At 40.7% G+C, this 18,824-nt stretch overlaps 1 protein-coding gene across 7 annotated transcripts in view; it reads left to right on the top strand.

Annotated features, from left to right (window-relative positions):
• The window catches only part of LMO4 (LIM domain only 4), a 112,484-nt gene that overhangs the window by 31,329 nt on the left and 62,331 nt on the right, over positions 1-18,824 (top strand). For 6 of the 7 annotated variants that reach the window (XM_054165430.1, XM_054165428.1, XM_054165429.1 and 3 more), the window contains one exon: positions 17,622-17,826. In XM_054165430.1, coding sequence (XP_054021405.1) covers positions 17,815-17,826 — 12 coding nt within the window. In that variant the 5' untranslated portion in view covers positions 17,622-17,814. Of the gene's footprint in view, positions 1-2,995; positions 3,042-17,621; positions 17,827-18,824 lie in introns of those variants that run through there. The other variant, XM_054165433.1, reaches the window with a different exon arrangement.

Raw genomic sequence — 18,824 nt, 5'->3', positions numbered from 1 at the left:
CGTTGGCTGGACAGACCAGAGCTATGGGCCAAATGTTGATGGCTCCCAAATACCTGCTTGCAAGGCACAGGCTGCAGTTCTATTCACACTGCCCAGCTCAACAACAACTAAGATGCTGGTGCTGCACATGTTTGGGATGGGCTTGTAGCTGCTCGTCTCCTTTATGGGTCTGGGCCCTCCATGCATCTGATGCGTTGTCTTGTGCTGTTAATAGGAATCAATTGGTCCTGTTGAAAATGACTCTGTGTTTTGATGATTTGTTCATCTAGACATTATGAAACATTCATACCTAAAATTTACAGAAGTGTTATATGAGTTTTTATGACTATATCTGTATCTGTTTCATTGCCTCATGCTCATGGAAGTCTGGTGTCAGCTGTTGGGAGCCAAAACTTAGAGAATTCAAAAGGGTTCTGGGAACTCTTACTGAGATGAATGTTATAGTTAGAAGCTGTTGCTTCTCACTATAGAAGGAAATCCAGATTAATGAATTTCCAAGACCTGGGAAAGCACCTTGAAAATGTTGAGGTTCATCTGCTTCACCCACACATAGCATGTTTAAAAATTGGTTCCAGCTACAAGGCTTGGGTTTGGATCTGTGTCCAAATATCCTTTAATTTAAAGGAGAGGTCATTATCCTGCTGATGTCAATGTCATTTTAACTGGATTAGGAGTCTGCACTATGTTTTAAACCACAGAGTTTTAGTTTGACCTATGTGTAATGTAAAGATGGGTATTAACTGGGACATCAAAATTTCTGGAAGTCTCTCTTTCAGTAGTTCTTAGTAAATTCACTACTCCAGCATAATGTAGCTTTCTGTTCTAATTATAGCATTGCTGTACTTGGGCATGGCACATCAAAGGGGTTACCTTACTCTCGCATCAGAATCCTCCTTAGGTTCACTCACTCTGGGGACCCACACCAGATTTCCCCCGTTCTGCACACCAGCTGGATTTTCAGCTCCCTTTTAATCTTTGGCAATTTGAATTTATATGGAAAACTTACAGGTGACAGTCTGGCTATGTTGAGACAAGTAGGATAGAAACCATGTCAGAACAGTCCCTGAAAGTCCTACGATGTGCTTAAAGCATTTCAAGAGAACCCTTGATCCAAAGTATCAAAGGGTTACAGTAAGATCAAGAAGAATTATAACTGATGGTGTGCCAGAAATCACGTGCAGCACAAGGTCATTACTCACCCTCGTTAAAGCGGTCTCAGTACTGTGGCCTGATCTGAAGCTTAATTGAAAAGTTTCAAATGATGCATTATAACGAAGACAAGACAGCCACTGCCCATTCCACGACCTCTGCTAAAAAAGGCAAATCAGTAATAGGGCAGAAATCTAAGCAATTGCTTGAGGATAATCACGGCCTAATGAGGTATCTACTTCAGTCTCTCAAAGGCAGAGGAGCCTCTCCCTGGTGGTGCGGAAAAAGCAAGGGCTGATGTGAGCTGGTTCCTGCATCCAGGAAACAGGCCACCTGGCCATGGTAGACATTGTCCTCAGCAGCAGCGGGAATGGATGGGCCACACTGTATCTGTAGCACAAGTTTTCAGTTGTACAAAAGAGCAGTGCCATGGCCTAGGACAGCTCCTTTCATTTTCCTTCTCTTGGGTTCGTTTTCTGTAACCCTAGACCTTGACCCAAAATGATCTTAAGCAGCCCATCAGGTCTGAATTATTATTTGTGTTAGGAACCTAGACGGTGGCAATAGGAGATAGTTCACAACTGATGCTATCAATTCTCCCTAAAAATTCACAAACCCCAAAGCCAGTTGATGTTCCACTTGAGTGCGATAACAAACTGCAAGCCACAATAACCCAAAGAATTCAAGTATCGTTTTGGCATCTTCCTCTTTTTTTGTTCTATTATCTGTTCTAGCAGAGAGGTCAGTGCTCATATCCACATGATTATCTCCACATCCAGCTGCCAAATTGTGAAAGCTGCTCTTCCTGGGCTACTGCTTGGGCAGCCATATTGAAGGGTTTGTGTGTGCCCTTTCCCCATGAGCAGTTACAGTGTGGAATCATCTTTCATTCAGCAGAAACCAAACATTTTTTCATCTTTCTGAAATAGTCAGCTTGCCCATTTTAAACCCACATCTGTAGGCTCTGCTTTTGTGAGAAAGAATCTCTCCTCAGGCTTGCATCTAAGCAGGTTTGCTTTGTGTTCCTAATCTTCTCTTTTAATAAGATCTCCCTTCTGTCTTAAGATACACTAGCCATGGGAAGCCAAACCAGACAAAAAAAGTTGTACAGAGTTTAAGGTTTAGTGACAAGAGTACACTTGCTTAAAAGCGTCATGCACAATGGCAAGTTACAAAAATTGTTGAGGCCTTCAAGTTCTGCCATAATTTTAGGTGCCGATAAAATTGAAGTACGTGCTTTCTTTGCTGTGAGTCTTTTAATTATCTTCTGCTTTTTCATGTAATTTCCTTCAACTTTAAGCACAAAGACTGAAAAAAGAAAGCTAATATAAAGAAAAATGCTATAGTAAAATAACTAAAATGCCTTTTATGCAGCTCTTCAGGTATCTAGAAAACCATGAAAGGGGCAACTGGCTTCACTGGAACACCCTTAGGCTTAGCATTAAACCATGTGCTTTGCCGAAGTAAGACCTTTAATATGACACATGGCGTCAGCCCTACCGTTTGGCTGACAGCCCTGCTTCTGTCTGTTCCTTGCAAACTAATACTGTTAGTCTATGCGGGTAAATAGGTTGTCATCACCAGTGCCCATGGTCACTGCAGGCTGCACCCATAAGCCTACATTTGTACTTTTTTTGAGAGGGATTTGTGTGTTAAGCTGCTGGTGCTATATCCATAAAAGCAGTGGCTGAGCAGTCCTGCCTGGGAAGGAGCTATTGCCACTGTGTTTTCAAGTCTCCAAGGGCATCTGGGACAACAAGCGAGGACAGGCCACAGTCAACTGCTACATGCGAGCTACTACAGTGGCGGGCATGGACTCTGCATGAGCTGGAGCCAGCCACAGCATCAGTGGAGCAAGCAGTAAGAAAAAGGCTGCCTGTACCAGCCTGAAGGTACAGTGTCAAGAGACATTTCTTGATATATTGTTTCTCGTTAAGAATCATTGATTGATTTACCAGTTATGGGATTATTTTTTGCTCATTTTACTTGTACACGAAGAAGGACAAAATGCAGATGGAGGAATGCCTAGTATGGCTTGGGAATAGGTACCAGTCTGCTCATATGAGGTGTCTGGAAATCTCAGATGGGGCTGATGTTTTTGATTCCTGCTCATGTTACAATATCTTTGGGTGGCAAAAGTTAAGGTAAGTCTTAATTTGTCTTTTCTCCAGGAGATGCATACATGTGTGTATGTAGTGTGTGTGTGTGATGGACCATAGGTTTAAGAAAAGCTGCCAAAGAACTTAAATGTTCTATGGGTGGAAGAAGGGAGTGAGAGCTGCCAGTGAGATGTGCTACCTATATGCAACCCACCAGCTTTGCCAAGTTGTAAGAAATGAGACAGGGAAAACCCTCTGATATTTGTTTTAAAATGTAGATCCTGGAATTGATGTGGCAAAAAGTAGGGCAGTTGAGTTATCAGTAGCTGATGAGAAAATGTGAAGAATAATTATTATATAGTCCTATTAATGAAATTGTACTACAGCTCAAAAGGGAAAAGAATGAGAAGTCACTAAAGAGAGTCTGGTGAGTTACTTCAGGGAAAAAAATAGCTTCTATTATGCGAATAAAAATATCAGACTGTTATCTTAGCAGAGAGCTCTGGATGCTTATGGAAATTCAAAACATTTCCGTATATCCCAGTCCAGAATGGAATTTAAGTGTTTTAAAGATTCTCTGGAAGCCAACATTTATCTAACATGTAAGCATATTTAGATTTTGTTTTGAAATGGTTGTTACAGGCTATCCTTTGGCTGCACTCTGTCCCTCCTTCTAACTTTTTTTCAATTGTTGAACTCCGAGATATTTATGTGAAGGAAAATGTACTTTAAGAACCAGAATTGCCTGAATGACCAGTTACAGCATGTGCTGAGAGATATCCCCTGAATCTGCTCTCCTCCTCTAATTTTCTTGCTGTTTTTCCAATCATGCCCTGCATTAATGTTCTACACTTAGCTAAACTGTGTGTGTTATATTTTAGATCTATTTTTGTTTTGTCTAAAGAATTTCCAAATTGGCATTAAGTATTCAAGATGTAATCTCTGTAGCAGGGAACTAGTTATCAGATTCATATAAAATATCTGGGCAATGGAAATAACTCTTAGCAGAATGCACGGTTTTTCCGTAGAATTAATTTGGAGGGAGTTTAGTCCCTGTGAATGGTGCTGGATTGCAACATCAGAGAACTGAGGCTACTATTTAACCACAGAACGGTTACAGGATGGGAGATGGCTTTACAAGGTTCCCCAGGAGGGTTGACAAAGTATTTGTCTTGGGTTTGGTGCCGTTCATCTAGATAGAGCAACCAAGCTTTCATGTGTCACGAACAGCCACTCTCAGGTTGTTATTTTTCACCTGGGTAATGGAGGAAGCTCGTCTGTAAAAAGAGGGGGGACTTTGCTTTTCTGATTGCTATGTAACATTTATGATATAGTTAAACCTAAAAAAGCTAGACTAGACTTCCGACAGATGAGTTGACACATCAGTGCAAGCGACAGTCCTGGGTCAGAAATTCAAAGCACAAGATGTCCAGTCTTTTCCTGCCTTGTGTCACAGAGGCAGTGAGAGCTGGAATGGAAGGAAAGGGCAGATGCTGTGGTCTGCACCCAGTCACCTGCTCTGCCACCACCCTTGGAATGCCTTTGGGCACCAGTGCTTCTGTGCTCAGACCCCTTTAGAGGGGATCTCAGACTGCTTTCTGTTGCCACCTTTTTATCAGAGGAAAGATGATAGTGGCAGGCTGTAAAATGGTGTTATTAGAGATTTGCCAGGTTCAGGGACTAATTCTCAGCTGGTTTCCCCCCAACATTTCCAGAATGGCTATCTCTGAAGGCTGCATATGGTCTGTATGGTTTGAGCCTCAGGTCTCAGTAGTCAGATTCCTATTACATACTGACAATATCATGTGTGCTGCTAGTCTTGCCAGCCACAGGAGACACTGAAAAGCATTTATCATGATTCATGCTAAGCTTCAGTTTATATTTGCTGTTTAGCTATTATGTTTGGTATTGATGGTTTTTACTGACATCACAAGGAGCCGGGGATGTGAGTATGATGAACTCAACCACCCAGGAGTTCTTGGTTGGTGCCCTTACTGAGCTTGTAGATAATGCCAGAGATGCAGATGACACTAGAATAGACATTTACACTGGTAAGTCACTCCTGCTGCTTCCTTCCATGTCAATAGTTAAGTCAGAAATTCTTTCCAGTGAGGGTGGTGAAGCACTGGAACAGGTTACCCAGGGAGGTTGTGGATGCCCCTTCCCTAGGGGTCTTCAAGGCCAGGTTGGATGAGGCCTTGAGCAACCTGGTCTAATGGAAGATGTTCCTGCCCATGACAGGCGGGGGTGGAACTAGATGATCTTTAAGGTCCCTTCCAACCTAAACCATTCTATGAATCTACGTTCAGGGTAATTTTTACTGATTTGTCTAAAAGTGAGACTCCCACAGGGTACCCTGACTCCCCGTGAGCTCATCAGGAAAAGAAAATCACCCTTTCCATGTTTCACATGTGCCTGGTCTCACATATGAAAGGTGTCCTGCCCTGCTCTGCTGCACTCACAGCAAGGACAGCAGAAATACATCACAAACCAAATAGATCAATAGGCTTGTTAGTGTAATACAAAGTCAACTTACGGATGTGTCCATTAGTAATTGCTTAAGAGGTTTTTCCTCTGAAGTCACATTCTTCTGCTGGCTGTGGTATGTTGGACAGAGGCTGCATTCCCTCATGCTGGAATTTCCTGTATTAGCACTGCACAGGAGTGGATTTATTTTGTAATCCTTGAGATTTCTGAGCTCCATGGATTTCACAGCCTGTGTGCACGATGAAACAAAGATCTGGTCTCTACTGAGGCATTGCAGAAAGGATGAACATCTGCTGCCTTGTTGGTCTTCTAAAGATTGGTGCCCTCCAAGACCAGAGGTGACCCAGTTTGGGGTTATCACACTTAGCATTGAGGTATTCATGACACAGCTCTCATATAGCTCACATACACTAAAAGGAATGTTTCCTTGTTTGTTGTCAGTTTGCACCCTAATGTGCTACCGAGGGAGTTCATGTTGCTTCATTTGTAGGAGGAATATGGTGGTTGCAGTCTGTAAAATGTTAAATTAGACCAGGACAGAGGTATCCTGCTTCAACAACTCTCACCCTAATTAAGTTTATTGTGCGCTGGGTTTGTGGGCTTCATGCTGTAAAGGCAGAGTTACAGGTTCATTTTGTGTTGAGGGCTTTTAGGAGAGGCCTGTGGACTCCTCCTCTTTTCTCAGACTCACCTGACTGCAGGCCAGCTGTGGTATTCCCACTTCTCACCATAATCAAAATTGCATTTTGGATATCCAGCCCCCAAATTTACAGTTTCATTGTAATGTGCGCAGGATATATATGACATTCTGCACAGAAATGTGTAATATATTTTATTGTACTAAGTTTTATGAAAGAGTGGAAAATATCTATTTGGTTTTGGAAACACATTACAGAGTTATTTAGAGCCAAGTTTTTCATTGTTCTACTAATGTCTTCCTGATTTACAAGTTTTTTAAAGTCAGTCATTATATGGTAGCAAAACTTTGTACCGTAGCGTTCAGTCAGGCCTCAGACCTTCATAGGAAACAAAGTGGCAGCTGTGACTCTGTAGAAGGTGTTTCCCAAAATTGCATCAGCCCATCCCTTCACCTCCTCTCCTTTATGCTTAACCTCAACTGCTCTTACTGAGCCAGTTTACCAGAGGCTCAGAATGACTGGTTAGGTGGATTGAAATGCTCCTGTTTCCCAATATTTGTACTTTAAGATATATTATTGGTTTAAGATTTTTAAAATCTAAATAAGGATATTTTTTTCCACCTTAATTGTAGGCTAATTAAAATGTTGCTTTTTGAAGGACTAATATTATATATACTGTAGCCCCATACCAGCCACCTCTCTCCTATGCCTGCAGCCCAGAAAATGTTGTTGTTTTTTTCCCAAGGTGGTGGGTTTTCTTCCCAGCAGGCCACACTGATTTTCAGACTTGCTGCAGAGCTCCACAAATAATCAGTCAAACTTGTCCTACACAAACCTTCCTGACATATATAGTATATACCCTATATCCTTGCATTCTTTTTATTAGATTTGCCTCAATAGTCAATGTACCCCAAATCTGTGGAGTCTCCTAGGTGGGAAATTTCATCAGCATCACCTTAGAGGAACACTGCTGTCATGATGCAGCTCTCACTTGCCTGTGCAAGAGATGTCAGAGCACTGGCTCATCTCATCTCTCCCAAGCACTGATTTAATTTGCAGAGAGTTATGGATTTTTTTCTAAAGTGTGTGAACTTCCCTTTACTTTTTGTTCTTGAAACACGAATTAATGCTCTGTTTTCATCTGTGTGGCCTCAGTATGTACCCTTGCTGCAAAGCTGTGCATCAAGGATAGTATGAAAAAAAAAAAAATCACCATTAAAGCAATTAACTTAAATTTTCCATGACTCCCACTGATGAGATGTTTGTAGCAGTTCTTGCCAGTTCCATCCTTATTGGTGCTCAGCTAATGGCCAGGCCACCACACCTGAGTGGGCATGTCTTGAAGCACTGACTTTATCACTGGGAACTAACTGAAGGTAAAAGAGAGCAGTAGGAAATAGTGAATCATGGTGCAGCCTTCCCTACAGACAGAGTCAGGCCATGTACCATGCACTTGGGTGATGTGCTGGTGAGGTCCTGCTACATAGAGATGGAACCATGGTAAAGTTAACAATTTTCATTGAACTCTTAAGCTTTTCCTCTCCAAACTTTATTCTTATATTTGAAACTATCTGGCCTTTAAATCAAGAGTTGGTGTTGCTCCATGTAGTATCCGGGCCATGCTCTGGTTTGAACTACCTGTTTAAAATTCCCCTTGTTTTATAACTTCAGCTGAATACGTATAATCAGGTTTTGTTGTGAGACAGGGTGCTGTACAGTGGGCTGCACATTGCTGAGAAGCTTCAGTCTAGAGGTAGTTGCACTTCAGTGCCAAGGGAAATAATAACTGGATGGATGGAAAGCGCCTGGGATTGATGTGGTTTAAAGGTGCTGTTCGTGCAAGCCATTATCAAGGAAGGAGTTAGGGAAGAGATTCACTCTTAAAATGCAGGTGCTCTCCTGCTTTCTTTGACAGATGTGTTCCAACAGTGTTTTGAATTCTGTTTAAAATTTGAAAGAGCTAAACCTTCAGGCTCTTCTTTTCCTTTCTTAAATTCATTTCCCTGTTTAGATGAAAAAGAAACATTTTGCAACTTACTTTAAACTTTCTTCAAAAGAACTGCTGGAAAAGGAACATTTATGTGAAGCACATAAGCTGTAAACGAATGTTAAGCACAGCAGACGGTGTGATTTTAAATGTGCTAATGGACAGACATTAGACTGTAGGAATTTACCTGAGAAAACCTCAGATGTGGAGGGACTGCCAGGTGGGGGACAGAACCCCAATGAATGAGCCAAATGATAGAAAAATGTTACCAGTAAAGAGCTGTACATGTGAAGTAAGGACAAAATAGCACCAGCAAAGATAATTTTGGTTAAGTAACTGATGCAGGGGTAGGTACACACAGCCTGTATAGAAAATGCAAGCTCTTAGGGTGGATTTCTCCTTTTCTCTCTCCTCCTCTCATTTTGGCATTTTTCCCCTGCTAATGATGGTATCTTAACAGGGTTAACAGCATTAATGGGCAAAGCTCCTTCCATCTAAATCTGCAACAGACTGCTTGACGGTGTTCTGTCAGATGTTTTCAGGTGTGTACTTGCCTTGAAATGTCTGGCAAACTGTTATCCTCAGATGATTTTTGATTCATTTTGTTAGGCCTCCTTACTAGTGGTTACTTTCTCTGGCTCTGTGGAAGTAGCAAAGCAAGTGGGCTGAAGAAAAAAAAAATACCTCACAGGAAAGAAATAATGGGCAATATGTTTCCCTTTGAACTTTTTCAAATCAACCTCTGGAAAAGGTGTCATAAAGCCCCCCAGAAATGAGTAACAGCAGAGGGACAAAGAAAACTCTGTTACAGATGTCCCTGCAAGTCTATGAGCAAATTATTTTTTTCTAAATAACTCCAGAATGTTACATAGCCTTAACAAGTTTCCCAGGACAGGAACTTCTAGTTTATTACTTGCTCACATTGTCATCAAAAATTAATTTTGTCCCTGAAAGACAAATTGGCTGGTAGCTTATGAAGTTAAATGGAAAGAACAAGTGAGCATCTGTTTCTTCTGCATTTTGTCTCCTTGGTGTCTTACATATAAATGAATCAGAGTGTTCAAACTTAAATTAAGATCTTTGGCTAGATAAACAGTTAAAACTGGTTCCCATAGCTACCTCTCACACATAGCTGTGATTGCATTATAATCCCCTAGTAATCAGGTCTAAATGAAAGAAAGATGATAAGGGTGCTATTTTCAGTTTTCAGTACTGATTTTTATTAGCTCTCAATCAGATCAGGACTGCTTTGCCTTTCATCACATTGTGGCACTGTTTGTAGAATCATTAGAGTAATAAAGTGTAAATCTTACCGAGGTGCATTTTTCTTGAGGTGTTTTATATAACGAAAACTCTGAAGATTACATTGGCGGGTACAGGAAAGATTTGTTTCTGCACTAGAGTGAGGATGTAATGTATGCTATATTCATTTATTCTTTACCCAAGCGAATACCTAATGAATTACCTTGCTGAGGTATAACAACAACAACAACAAAATATCCAAAGAGTCAGCCTGTCTGAACATGGCCTTAATATCAAGTACTGAGTTTAGTTGGTTTTTTTTTTAATTTGCCTTATTATCTTGTATCATCTCTCCCTGTGCATTACCATGCACAAATGAATTACAGGCAAAACCACAAGCACTGCTATTACCAGCCTGCTGTTTTTAGTAAACTAGCACAGCCCTATAAAACCTCATGCTGCAGCAATATATAAGTATTTATTGTAGAGTAAATTTCAGCTAAACAAAAGCACACAGGGAGGCCTGATCCTGCTCATAGGAGAGGCAGTGGCAAAGCTCAGGTTTGGCTCACACGTTATTTGCATCTCACCTGCACCTTTGATTTGCACTATCCTTTGAGGTAAATTTTGCTTAATAGCTTTACTTCTAAAAGGTTTGTGACTGCCAAATTTAGAGGAGGCTTCATCCAACCTTCAGAGGGGTTCCTAGGTTTCTGCATACAGAGGTATCCTTTAGCACAGAAATTGCCTTGTGTAGTGTTGCAGGATTGTTTGCAGGGTTTGCAGGTGTGCCCCACATTTGCAATTAGCTCCCAGTTTAATATTGAAGTGATTTTACTTTCCCATAGATTTATTTTTTTTTTAATATCTGGTGAATGTTACAATGAGTTGCACTATAGAATAGCTATTTGAATACCTCACCATTTAAAATATTGGAATTTTTTCATGTTTTATATCTAAATGAGGAGTTAACTGTCCCAGTAATGCAGTGTTAGAGGTTTACAGTCATCCACACAACTGCAGGAGTCTTAGGCAACAACAGAAAGTAGTCAAAAAGTCAGGAAAAAAAAAAAGGCAAACAACCTTCTGATTTTGTGTGATTTTAATGCACTTGATGTAGGAAGTGCCTGATCCTAACATTAACAAGTTATACTTACTTTCTGTTCAATAAAAGATTAATCTGTTCAGCCATCAAATAGTGATGTTTGCATAGTTAGAAAAGTCTAAGATACTGTCTGATGTTATTACATGGAATGCTTTGGGATAGAAACCATTTAATGTATACACATTTATACCTGAGATAATTAGATATTGGTATTCACGTCAGGCAAAAGAGAATAAATCAGTTCATATGATGTTATAGATAAGGAAACAAAATTTATGTTTCAAATTTTGATCTATTAAGACTTCGAAGCTGTAGAGAGGTTCTCAGTCTAAAATGATGTATTTGCTACTAATACTTTAAACTACAAAAAGCTCAAAATCAAATGCTGTTTCAAGGCAAATAAGCAAAGAAAGTATTTTGGTCAGAAAGACTTTGTGTGTGTTTGTATGTTGACACACAAATATACTATGTCTGGAAGATGTTGCTATGTCTAATGACACAAAAGAGAGTAAATTGTTGAGCCTGATTATCAACAGATAACAAGACATACTGTATATAAATAAATGCTCAGCATCAAAACCCATTATTGGATTAGCTATATAATCATGTTTCAGGCTGTAAGTCTGTGCTGACAAATGAACACTTTTCATTTGGCTCAAGGTCCTCATCAGCAACGGAACTAATTTTACATTCTCACCCATTAAGTGAATAAGATGTGGAAAAAGCTGTCTGCTTTTTGAAGTGTAAATTTGCTGCTACAGGCTGTGCAGACCAAAGCTCTTTTGAAGCAGTGAAATGAGATCATCTCTAGGGACATGTGAACCTGACAAAGTTTAGGTCATTTCTGTGGAAGGTATGGGGGGTGGGGGAGGGGGTGTGTGTATTTGGATATGGTTTCAGTAGTGACTTATATGGGGCAATTTGGAAGATGCTGAACTTTACAAGCTTTTTGTTTAAATTTGTGAGAGAACTTGAACTGGAAGCACAGATGCAAGCCTTCAGCCCTTAGGAAGTAATGTCCATAAACATCTGAACTGGATACTTGGCCAGCACAGTTTGGGAGTGCTAAGCAGGCTGTGTGCTGAGCCTCGCAGCAGAACTTAACCAAGTCATTTTTTAGGGCTGGATACTTCCCTTGTTTTTGCCTTTGTACACTAACACAAATGGAGATCCAGGAACTAACTTGGACCCCTTTCTGGAAATGGCACTGGAGGTGGAGGAACTAAACCATTACATTTCACTTCCCACCCCTGGGAAGTCCCTTATGAGAGAAAAAGATTGCAGCTCTGTACCTCCTCTGGCTGCCGGCCCTGTCAATTGCAGTATGGCAAGTCTCTGGCTGCAAAGTAGCATATCCTCCATGTACCTGTGGGAGACAGGCATGGTGAGCATGGAGTGGAGCATGGACAAAAGGGGAAGGGGAGAGGAGTCCTCAGTAAAGATCCTCTTGTTCAGCTAGTGTAAGAGGCAGGACTACAGTAAGCTCTAGATGTTCCTGCTGGGGAGCAGTGTGGTGATGCACCACAGTTCAAGTGAGGGTGATACAATTTTCCTGACACCAGCTTAAGGAAAAAAAGAAAGATCACAAAATAATTTAACTTTTAGATTTCCAGACACACAAACCAGAGTTTAACCACTGTTTAGGATCATGAAAAAGATGTCCTCAGGCTGTGTTGCATGTCTAACCACAATGCTTTTCATTTGCAAACCAACTAAAAATTAAGAGAGGTGTTGATTGTTTGTTTGCTAGACTTAGGCTTTTGCTCTTCCTTGGACAATGTGCAGTTTTTTCATATAATACTTGCTGATGTCTTGTAGCCCACCAGTGGTCCATGGACCACAAGCTAAGAAACACTATGAGAATCCTGTCTAGTGCTGTGTGGCTATAAAGAAACTAAAGAAAGTTGCAGGAAGCCCAGACTGGGATCTTTGCATGAGGATATCCTTGATATGCCCTTGTGTAAGCACGGCTAGTTAAATCTTAGTTCAAGCACCTGGAGTGTATGGGTTTGAAACTGTTTTTTGAAAAGTACTGGCTATCAAATCAGGCACATGTATAAAGCAACAAGAAGTTTTAAAAAATATCTTATAAAATAAATATCTTTTAAAATTAAAAAATATCAGGCAAACAATTGCACTGCTTTCTCCTGCAGCATTTTTAACCAGATGTATTAATGTTGTATAGGAACATCTGACCTGCAGAACTGATCAGAAACCTAGGTGGGTAACCTCCATGGAGTCATCACCTGAAAAATAAACTGAAATAAAGGCAGCTAAAAGAGATTTTTTTTTCACTCCATTGCCTGAGCTCAGCTTTCTAACTTTGATGAAGATGATGTTGTGCCCACTAGCAGGCTTAGTTGTCTACTTGCCTGAGAACATGGATGGAGGTTTTGGCTCTTGGAGCAGCCCCTCTGGACTCAGCTCTGGTTTATTCAGAACCTCCCCTTCACTTTCCTCATCAAAACAAAGCTGTTAGTAGTACTTTTCTACCACTCTGGCATGTTATGAAAGTCAATGAGTTGATGTCTGCAAAAGATTGTGAAAGTATAAAATGGTGTGGAGGTTCCAAGCACTGTGTTGTGAAGGTCTCCCTTTCCCCAGCTTAAAGCAGAACGAGTTAAAGTTAGCCAAAGCGGTAAGAGAAACAAGAGAGACTTTATGAATGTATCAGGGGAAAAGGAAATACTGGAGAGAAAATAGACCCATTAGCAAATGAGGAAGGAGGTGAAGTTAATTATGATTTTAAAATGGATGAGCAATAGAACCACTTAAAAAAACCCCCACAACAACAGAAAAACAACTAAAAATCAGTCTTTGTCAAAAATAATAAGGATTGACAATTAGGAAGAAATGAAGGCTTTGTGAAAACAGGTGTTTGATTAAAAAGTGAGGAGGGACAAAACCTGTAAAACATGAATGTATGTAAATGAGCAAGTCTAGATGAAACTCATCTTAAGAGCAATGTGAAACTAGTGCATTTTTCCAAATATTTACAAGTAGCTTGCTCTAACTGTGGCAAGGAGGGGGAAAGTTGTATCAGAAAAGAAGAAGCAATAACAACCAGGGGGAAAAAAAAAAAAAGGGCTAATGATGTTTGGAAAAATGATGCTTGTGGGCTTGTGGTTCTTGGCCAGTAAGTATTCATCTGTACTAAAAGTGAGAAGCACAACTGGAGTGAGCAGGCAGGCATCACGACTGTTGGGTTATGAAGCCGTGTTACACAAGTGAGGTTTTGTTACAGAGTTAGAAAATACAGCGAGGAGAAAACCCATATGTGTTGGGTCAGATCCAGAACTGCTGCGCTACCTCTTTACACCGGCAGCTCTATTTGTAACATCTGAACTTGAGTAAATCATTTGACAAAAATACCTTACTAACTTGTGTCTGAGAAAAGAAATCCAAATTGGCTTTGATAGGAAGAGTGTCATTTGGGCTGGAAATGGCAGTATGAGGCCACATAGAAAGTGATCTGAAGACAAAATAGAGTCTGGTTGTAAATATGCTATGATTATTTCAGCATAAAGAATGATTAAGACATAATTATAAAAAGAAAAACAAGTTACTGTGTGAGCAGCAGAACTAGGGCACCCTGGTTCCTGGTGCATTTAGACGCTGTGGTTAGGTTCTCTGGTGTCTAATAGGTTTCCTCTGTGACAGACTCTCTGAGGTGGGGGTGGGCTGGCATCTTGATGGGGGCATTGGTAGGGGGTGCACTTTATGATGCCTGTGATAGCCATGTGTGTTTGAGACCTACACAACCTCCAGATGCAGTTGGGGTCAAAACGGGCAAAAAAGTTACAAGGAGGGGACTTAGAGAGGGTGATCACATTTCCCACATCCATTTATTGTCAACTTAGATTTTAAAATCTTGCAAAAGGGTAAATTCTGAGTGAAAATTGTTGTGTCACAAATGCATGGAATGCTCTGAATTTTAAGCCTCTGTCCTTTCTTTTTTTTCCAAAACACTCTGTCTACACAGATGGACTGCAGGCAGGTAGGAACTGTAATGAACTTCTTTTCAGACCCGCTCCTTAGCTCCTCTTTTAGAAGCGCCTCTTCTGCCAAAAGGACAAAGTATTTTTCCAAGGAGCACTCTTTTCCCTTTTGGTTTAGGAAATTAGGAGTTTCTATGATGATTTATTTATTTATTTATTTTAAAGATACATTCTTTTCTAAAACCACTGTTCTGAGTACACACAACTGTGATCAGCAAAACTTCTTCCTGCAGAGAATGATACATATGGAACTTCCAACTGGTCAAATTTGTCTGTTGTAGGGAGGGGGTCAAAGCTTACATAGTTCACAATATTCAACCTTCAGTAGAAATCTAGATCTGCATAACCTGCTGAATACCAGGGCTATGTCTCCATTGCTATACTGGTGGATGAAGTCAGGATGAGGGCATTATTTCTTGTCTGTTTTCAAGAAATATCACTGAGTTTACATGGGGCATTCAGCAGTGTCTTACATGAAGACAGAAAGATGCAGCTCTTTTTAAGGGCACAGGAATAATGTTATGGTGCTTCTTTTTCATGTCCAAATAGTGTAGTGTCCAAACAACTGTCCTACTTGGTTTCACACCAGTAGAGAGGTCACAGAACACATGAACTGAGAAGCAGAAATCCCCTTAAACAGCAGGAACTCTGTAAGTAACACCTCAAATACGGTTTTGAGAAAAGTGACTTAGCAGTTTTCATAGCTGTAAAGTTGTCTCAGAGTTGCAGGGAAGCCTGTGTAGAAATTCATGGCCCTATTTACCATCAGTACTGCAAAGCCCAGAATGGAAAATGTAGAAGGAATGGTAAGAAAATGCAGCCAGCATATGTTTTGTAAAAGCAGTAAAGCTCAGAGAGCTCAGCTCCCACCTGTTTCCCATGGGTCCACCACAAATTGTGTTGGGAGTAGTGGCTTTACAGTGGGCAGGATTATTACACCTACAGAGCCCTCATTTCCTTCCTTCAGGTCACATATTTGGGGAGCACCCAGGCACCTTTGCCTGTTGTCAGGGTAATATTGAGCATGAGGATGCAGATTTGCATACCCTGATTCCTTCTGCATTCCTTAGGGTCCTAGTTTCCCCCTTTCCCTGATTTCCCTTGCAGATTTGCTTGCTTCTTAACAGTGCAATGTAGTATACTGTGCAGTTGCTGGGAACCTAAAAAAGCAAGACAGATTTTATCATTTGGCCTGTAGATATCAAATGCCCATTATGAGCTGACTAAATTTAGTAGAGTGGCAATTCACCAGACTACTAAATTTAGTTAGGCCATCCGGTCATATCATTTCACTTAGCTTACTATTGGATATCATAAGATAGGGCCTATCAAACAGTATGGCTCCAGCTTCCCTAGCTGCAGATTATATTATCATTATAGCTTTTCAAGACATTCATGCTGACTTTTTAAAAACCTTGATATATTTTGTTACAAGTTTGTGAAGAGAGTCAAAATCCATTTGATTTTCTCTGTAAAGATCAGCTGTTTTAATTTCAAGCAAAACCTCTGATTTTCCCTGTTAAACTTTAGCTTCAATTGAAATAGGATGGGTTTTATCATCAAAGCTAGGTAGACAAGGTCAAGCCCAATTTGCAAAGTCATTTTGGACAATGTTTTTCATTGTCTTCATGCATTTCTAGTTGCCACAAATCTCAGTTCTGTCCAGAAAGGAAAAAAAAAAAAAAAAGCTTTGTGAAAATCCAGACAGCATGTGACAAGAAGGAGTCTCAGTACTGTAAATTCAAATGTTCTTGTGCAGAGTGAATGGGAAAGAGATCTTGGTAAGGATTCTATACACAACAGCTGGAGTTACAGCAGTGGGATCAAATATGACTAACAGAATGGCATGCACAAATTCATCAGCACTGCTATAATTCTTTCTTACTATATGGAAAGAAAATTGCAGTAGCAGTATTCTGGAAGTCTGTAGACTTAATCTTTTTTGGTAGGCCTTGAAAGGGTGCCTGTGTCTCTCCATCCCGAGTCAATAATTTGTTATCCAAGCAAACTTAACTGAGATCATCTAGATGCTGGTCTTCATTTCTAATGAGCTTTCACAGTAAAGCAGGAAATAATAATCTTGAAAGGGGAAAAAATGGTCAAAAATCAGCCAGAGAACATTTGAAGGTTTGTTCTGAACAAGCAGAGCTAAGAAAAAGGCCTGAGAAAAGTGTGTCCTGGGATCACTCACAGTTAAAGCGCTGATTAATTAAGCAGAGGGTCATTCTTCAGAAAGACTTAAGGGCAGTTTTGGCCCTGAGGCTGTAATTTGGACACTTCTGGAGTTCTAGATACACTGAGCTATTCTGTGCTGGGTCTGTGAATATGTGCATTCTTCTGGCTGAACAATGGCATCTTTATTCAAATGGGAGCCACTAAGTAAGTGGCTGTCTCCTAATATGGGTGGTATTTCTTCCTACTCTGCCTCAATCTGTGCTGCTTTCCCATTGCCTTATCAGTGCTTTGTAGCACAACTTACAAAATGAAATCTATTCATAATGCTAAAAACCTCCTGCTTTTATAGACACAGGAAAAAAAGCCCCAAATGCTTACATATCCTCCAATTCTATGGCAGGGTATTTACTTTTTAAAATGCAATTCTGCTTATCTGACATTAGTTTGGAAATTAATAAAATGGTGCCTTGGCTTTATTGTTTTGACTATGGGGAGGAAATTAATCCACAACTATTACAAGTGTTTGATCCAAATGAGCAGAGATAAAACTACAGTTTTAAGAAATGTCATTCACTGTTTGTCAGGTGTCTCAGCACACCTGACATGTCTGATTTATTTCTCCCATGTTTAGCAGCCACACTATACAGGTAGATGATGCCCATTCATCTTGCTTTGTGTACATATTTCTTCAGGGTAGCTTTATTTATTATGCCTTAACTACTGTTTCTTCTTACTCACCAGGTTTAACTCTGCCAGAGGTTAGAAAAGAGGTTGTTTGTCTGAAGAGACAAGGGTGTGGTGAAAATATTCCATGCCAGCCAAGTGAACTGAAACACTATCTGAATTACAAAGCAAGCTGGAAAACAAGATTTAACTGACAGAAGATCTGGATCACACCTGTGCTGAGAGGCAGAGAGAACATGAGTCCCAGGCCATGACTCTGGAGGTATGTCTGGAGATGGAGACTGTGCACCCCAAAATCCTCTCAGCAGCTCACAGCAGCAGAGAGGGATTTCTAGCATTACTACATGGAGAGAACTAATGTCAGTATTTGTGCAATATTAGTTGGTATTACTGGAAGCTAATTTGGTAAGAACATGCTCATCGCAGAACTGCAGATATCTTCAGTTTTGCTTATCATGAGGACTGGGCTGTGGCATCACACATGACCAGACCTATCCCAAAGCCCACTGCAACTAGCACAAAACTAGAGGTGGATTGGAGCAAAACTGGAAGTGGGTTGGAACAAAACTAGAAGTACGTAGATTCAGATTGGATATCAGGAAGAAGTTCTTCACCATGAGGGTGGTGAGATGCTGGAACAGGTTGTCCAGGGAGGTGGTAGAAGCCCCATCCCTGTAAGTTTTTAAGGCCAGACTGGGTGGGTCTCTGAGCAGCCTGATCTAGTGTGAGGTGTCCCTGACCATGGCCAGGGGCTTGGAACTGGATGATCCTTGAGGTCCCTTCCAACCCTGACAATTCTATGATTCTAACTAACTGATAGCTGCCAGAGTCACAGAGATTGATGGAGTGGGGCAGGCATGTTACTTATTTCCAACAAAACCAGAGTCCAGGCCAATTCCAGCTGCGTGTGCTTCCACAAATAGTGCTTCCTGAAATATTTCTGAGCACCCTAGATCTGTGTAACTACCACAAGACCACAGAGCACTGATATGGTATTCCATACAATTGCAATGTAATATAAAATAGACTATCCTTAGAGTGGATGCCAGCTTCTTGTTCCTCTGTGAAAGTACAGATGTGAGTGCAGGCAGCCACTGCCCCTCCTCACAAAGGCTTCCACTCCTCTCCACCTCTCTGCAAGCACGAGGCTGTCCAGCAGCCATGTTGGTGTTGTGGCCTTTGGTGGATGTGTGAGTTTTCATAAAACAAGTGGCTATCATCTAAACCTCCAATGAATCATGTGGCAGTCTTTGGGATGTG

This window comes from Dryobates pubescens, chromosome 11 (genome assembly GCF_014839835.1).
Source record: "Dryobates pubescens isolate bDryPub1 chromosome 11, bDryPub1.pri, whole genome shotgun sequence".
Classification (NCBI taxonomy): domain Eukaryota; kingdom Metazoa; phylum Chordata; class Aves; order Piciformes; family Picidae; genus Dryobates; species Dryobates pubescens.
This window is presented reverse-complemented; position numbering and strand designations above follow the sequence as displayed.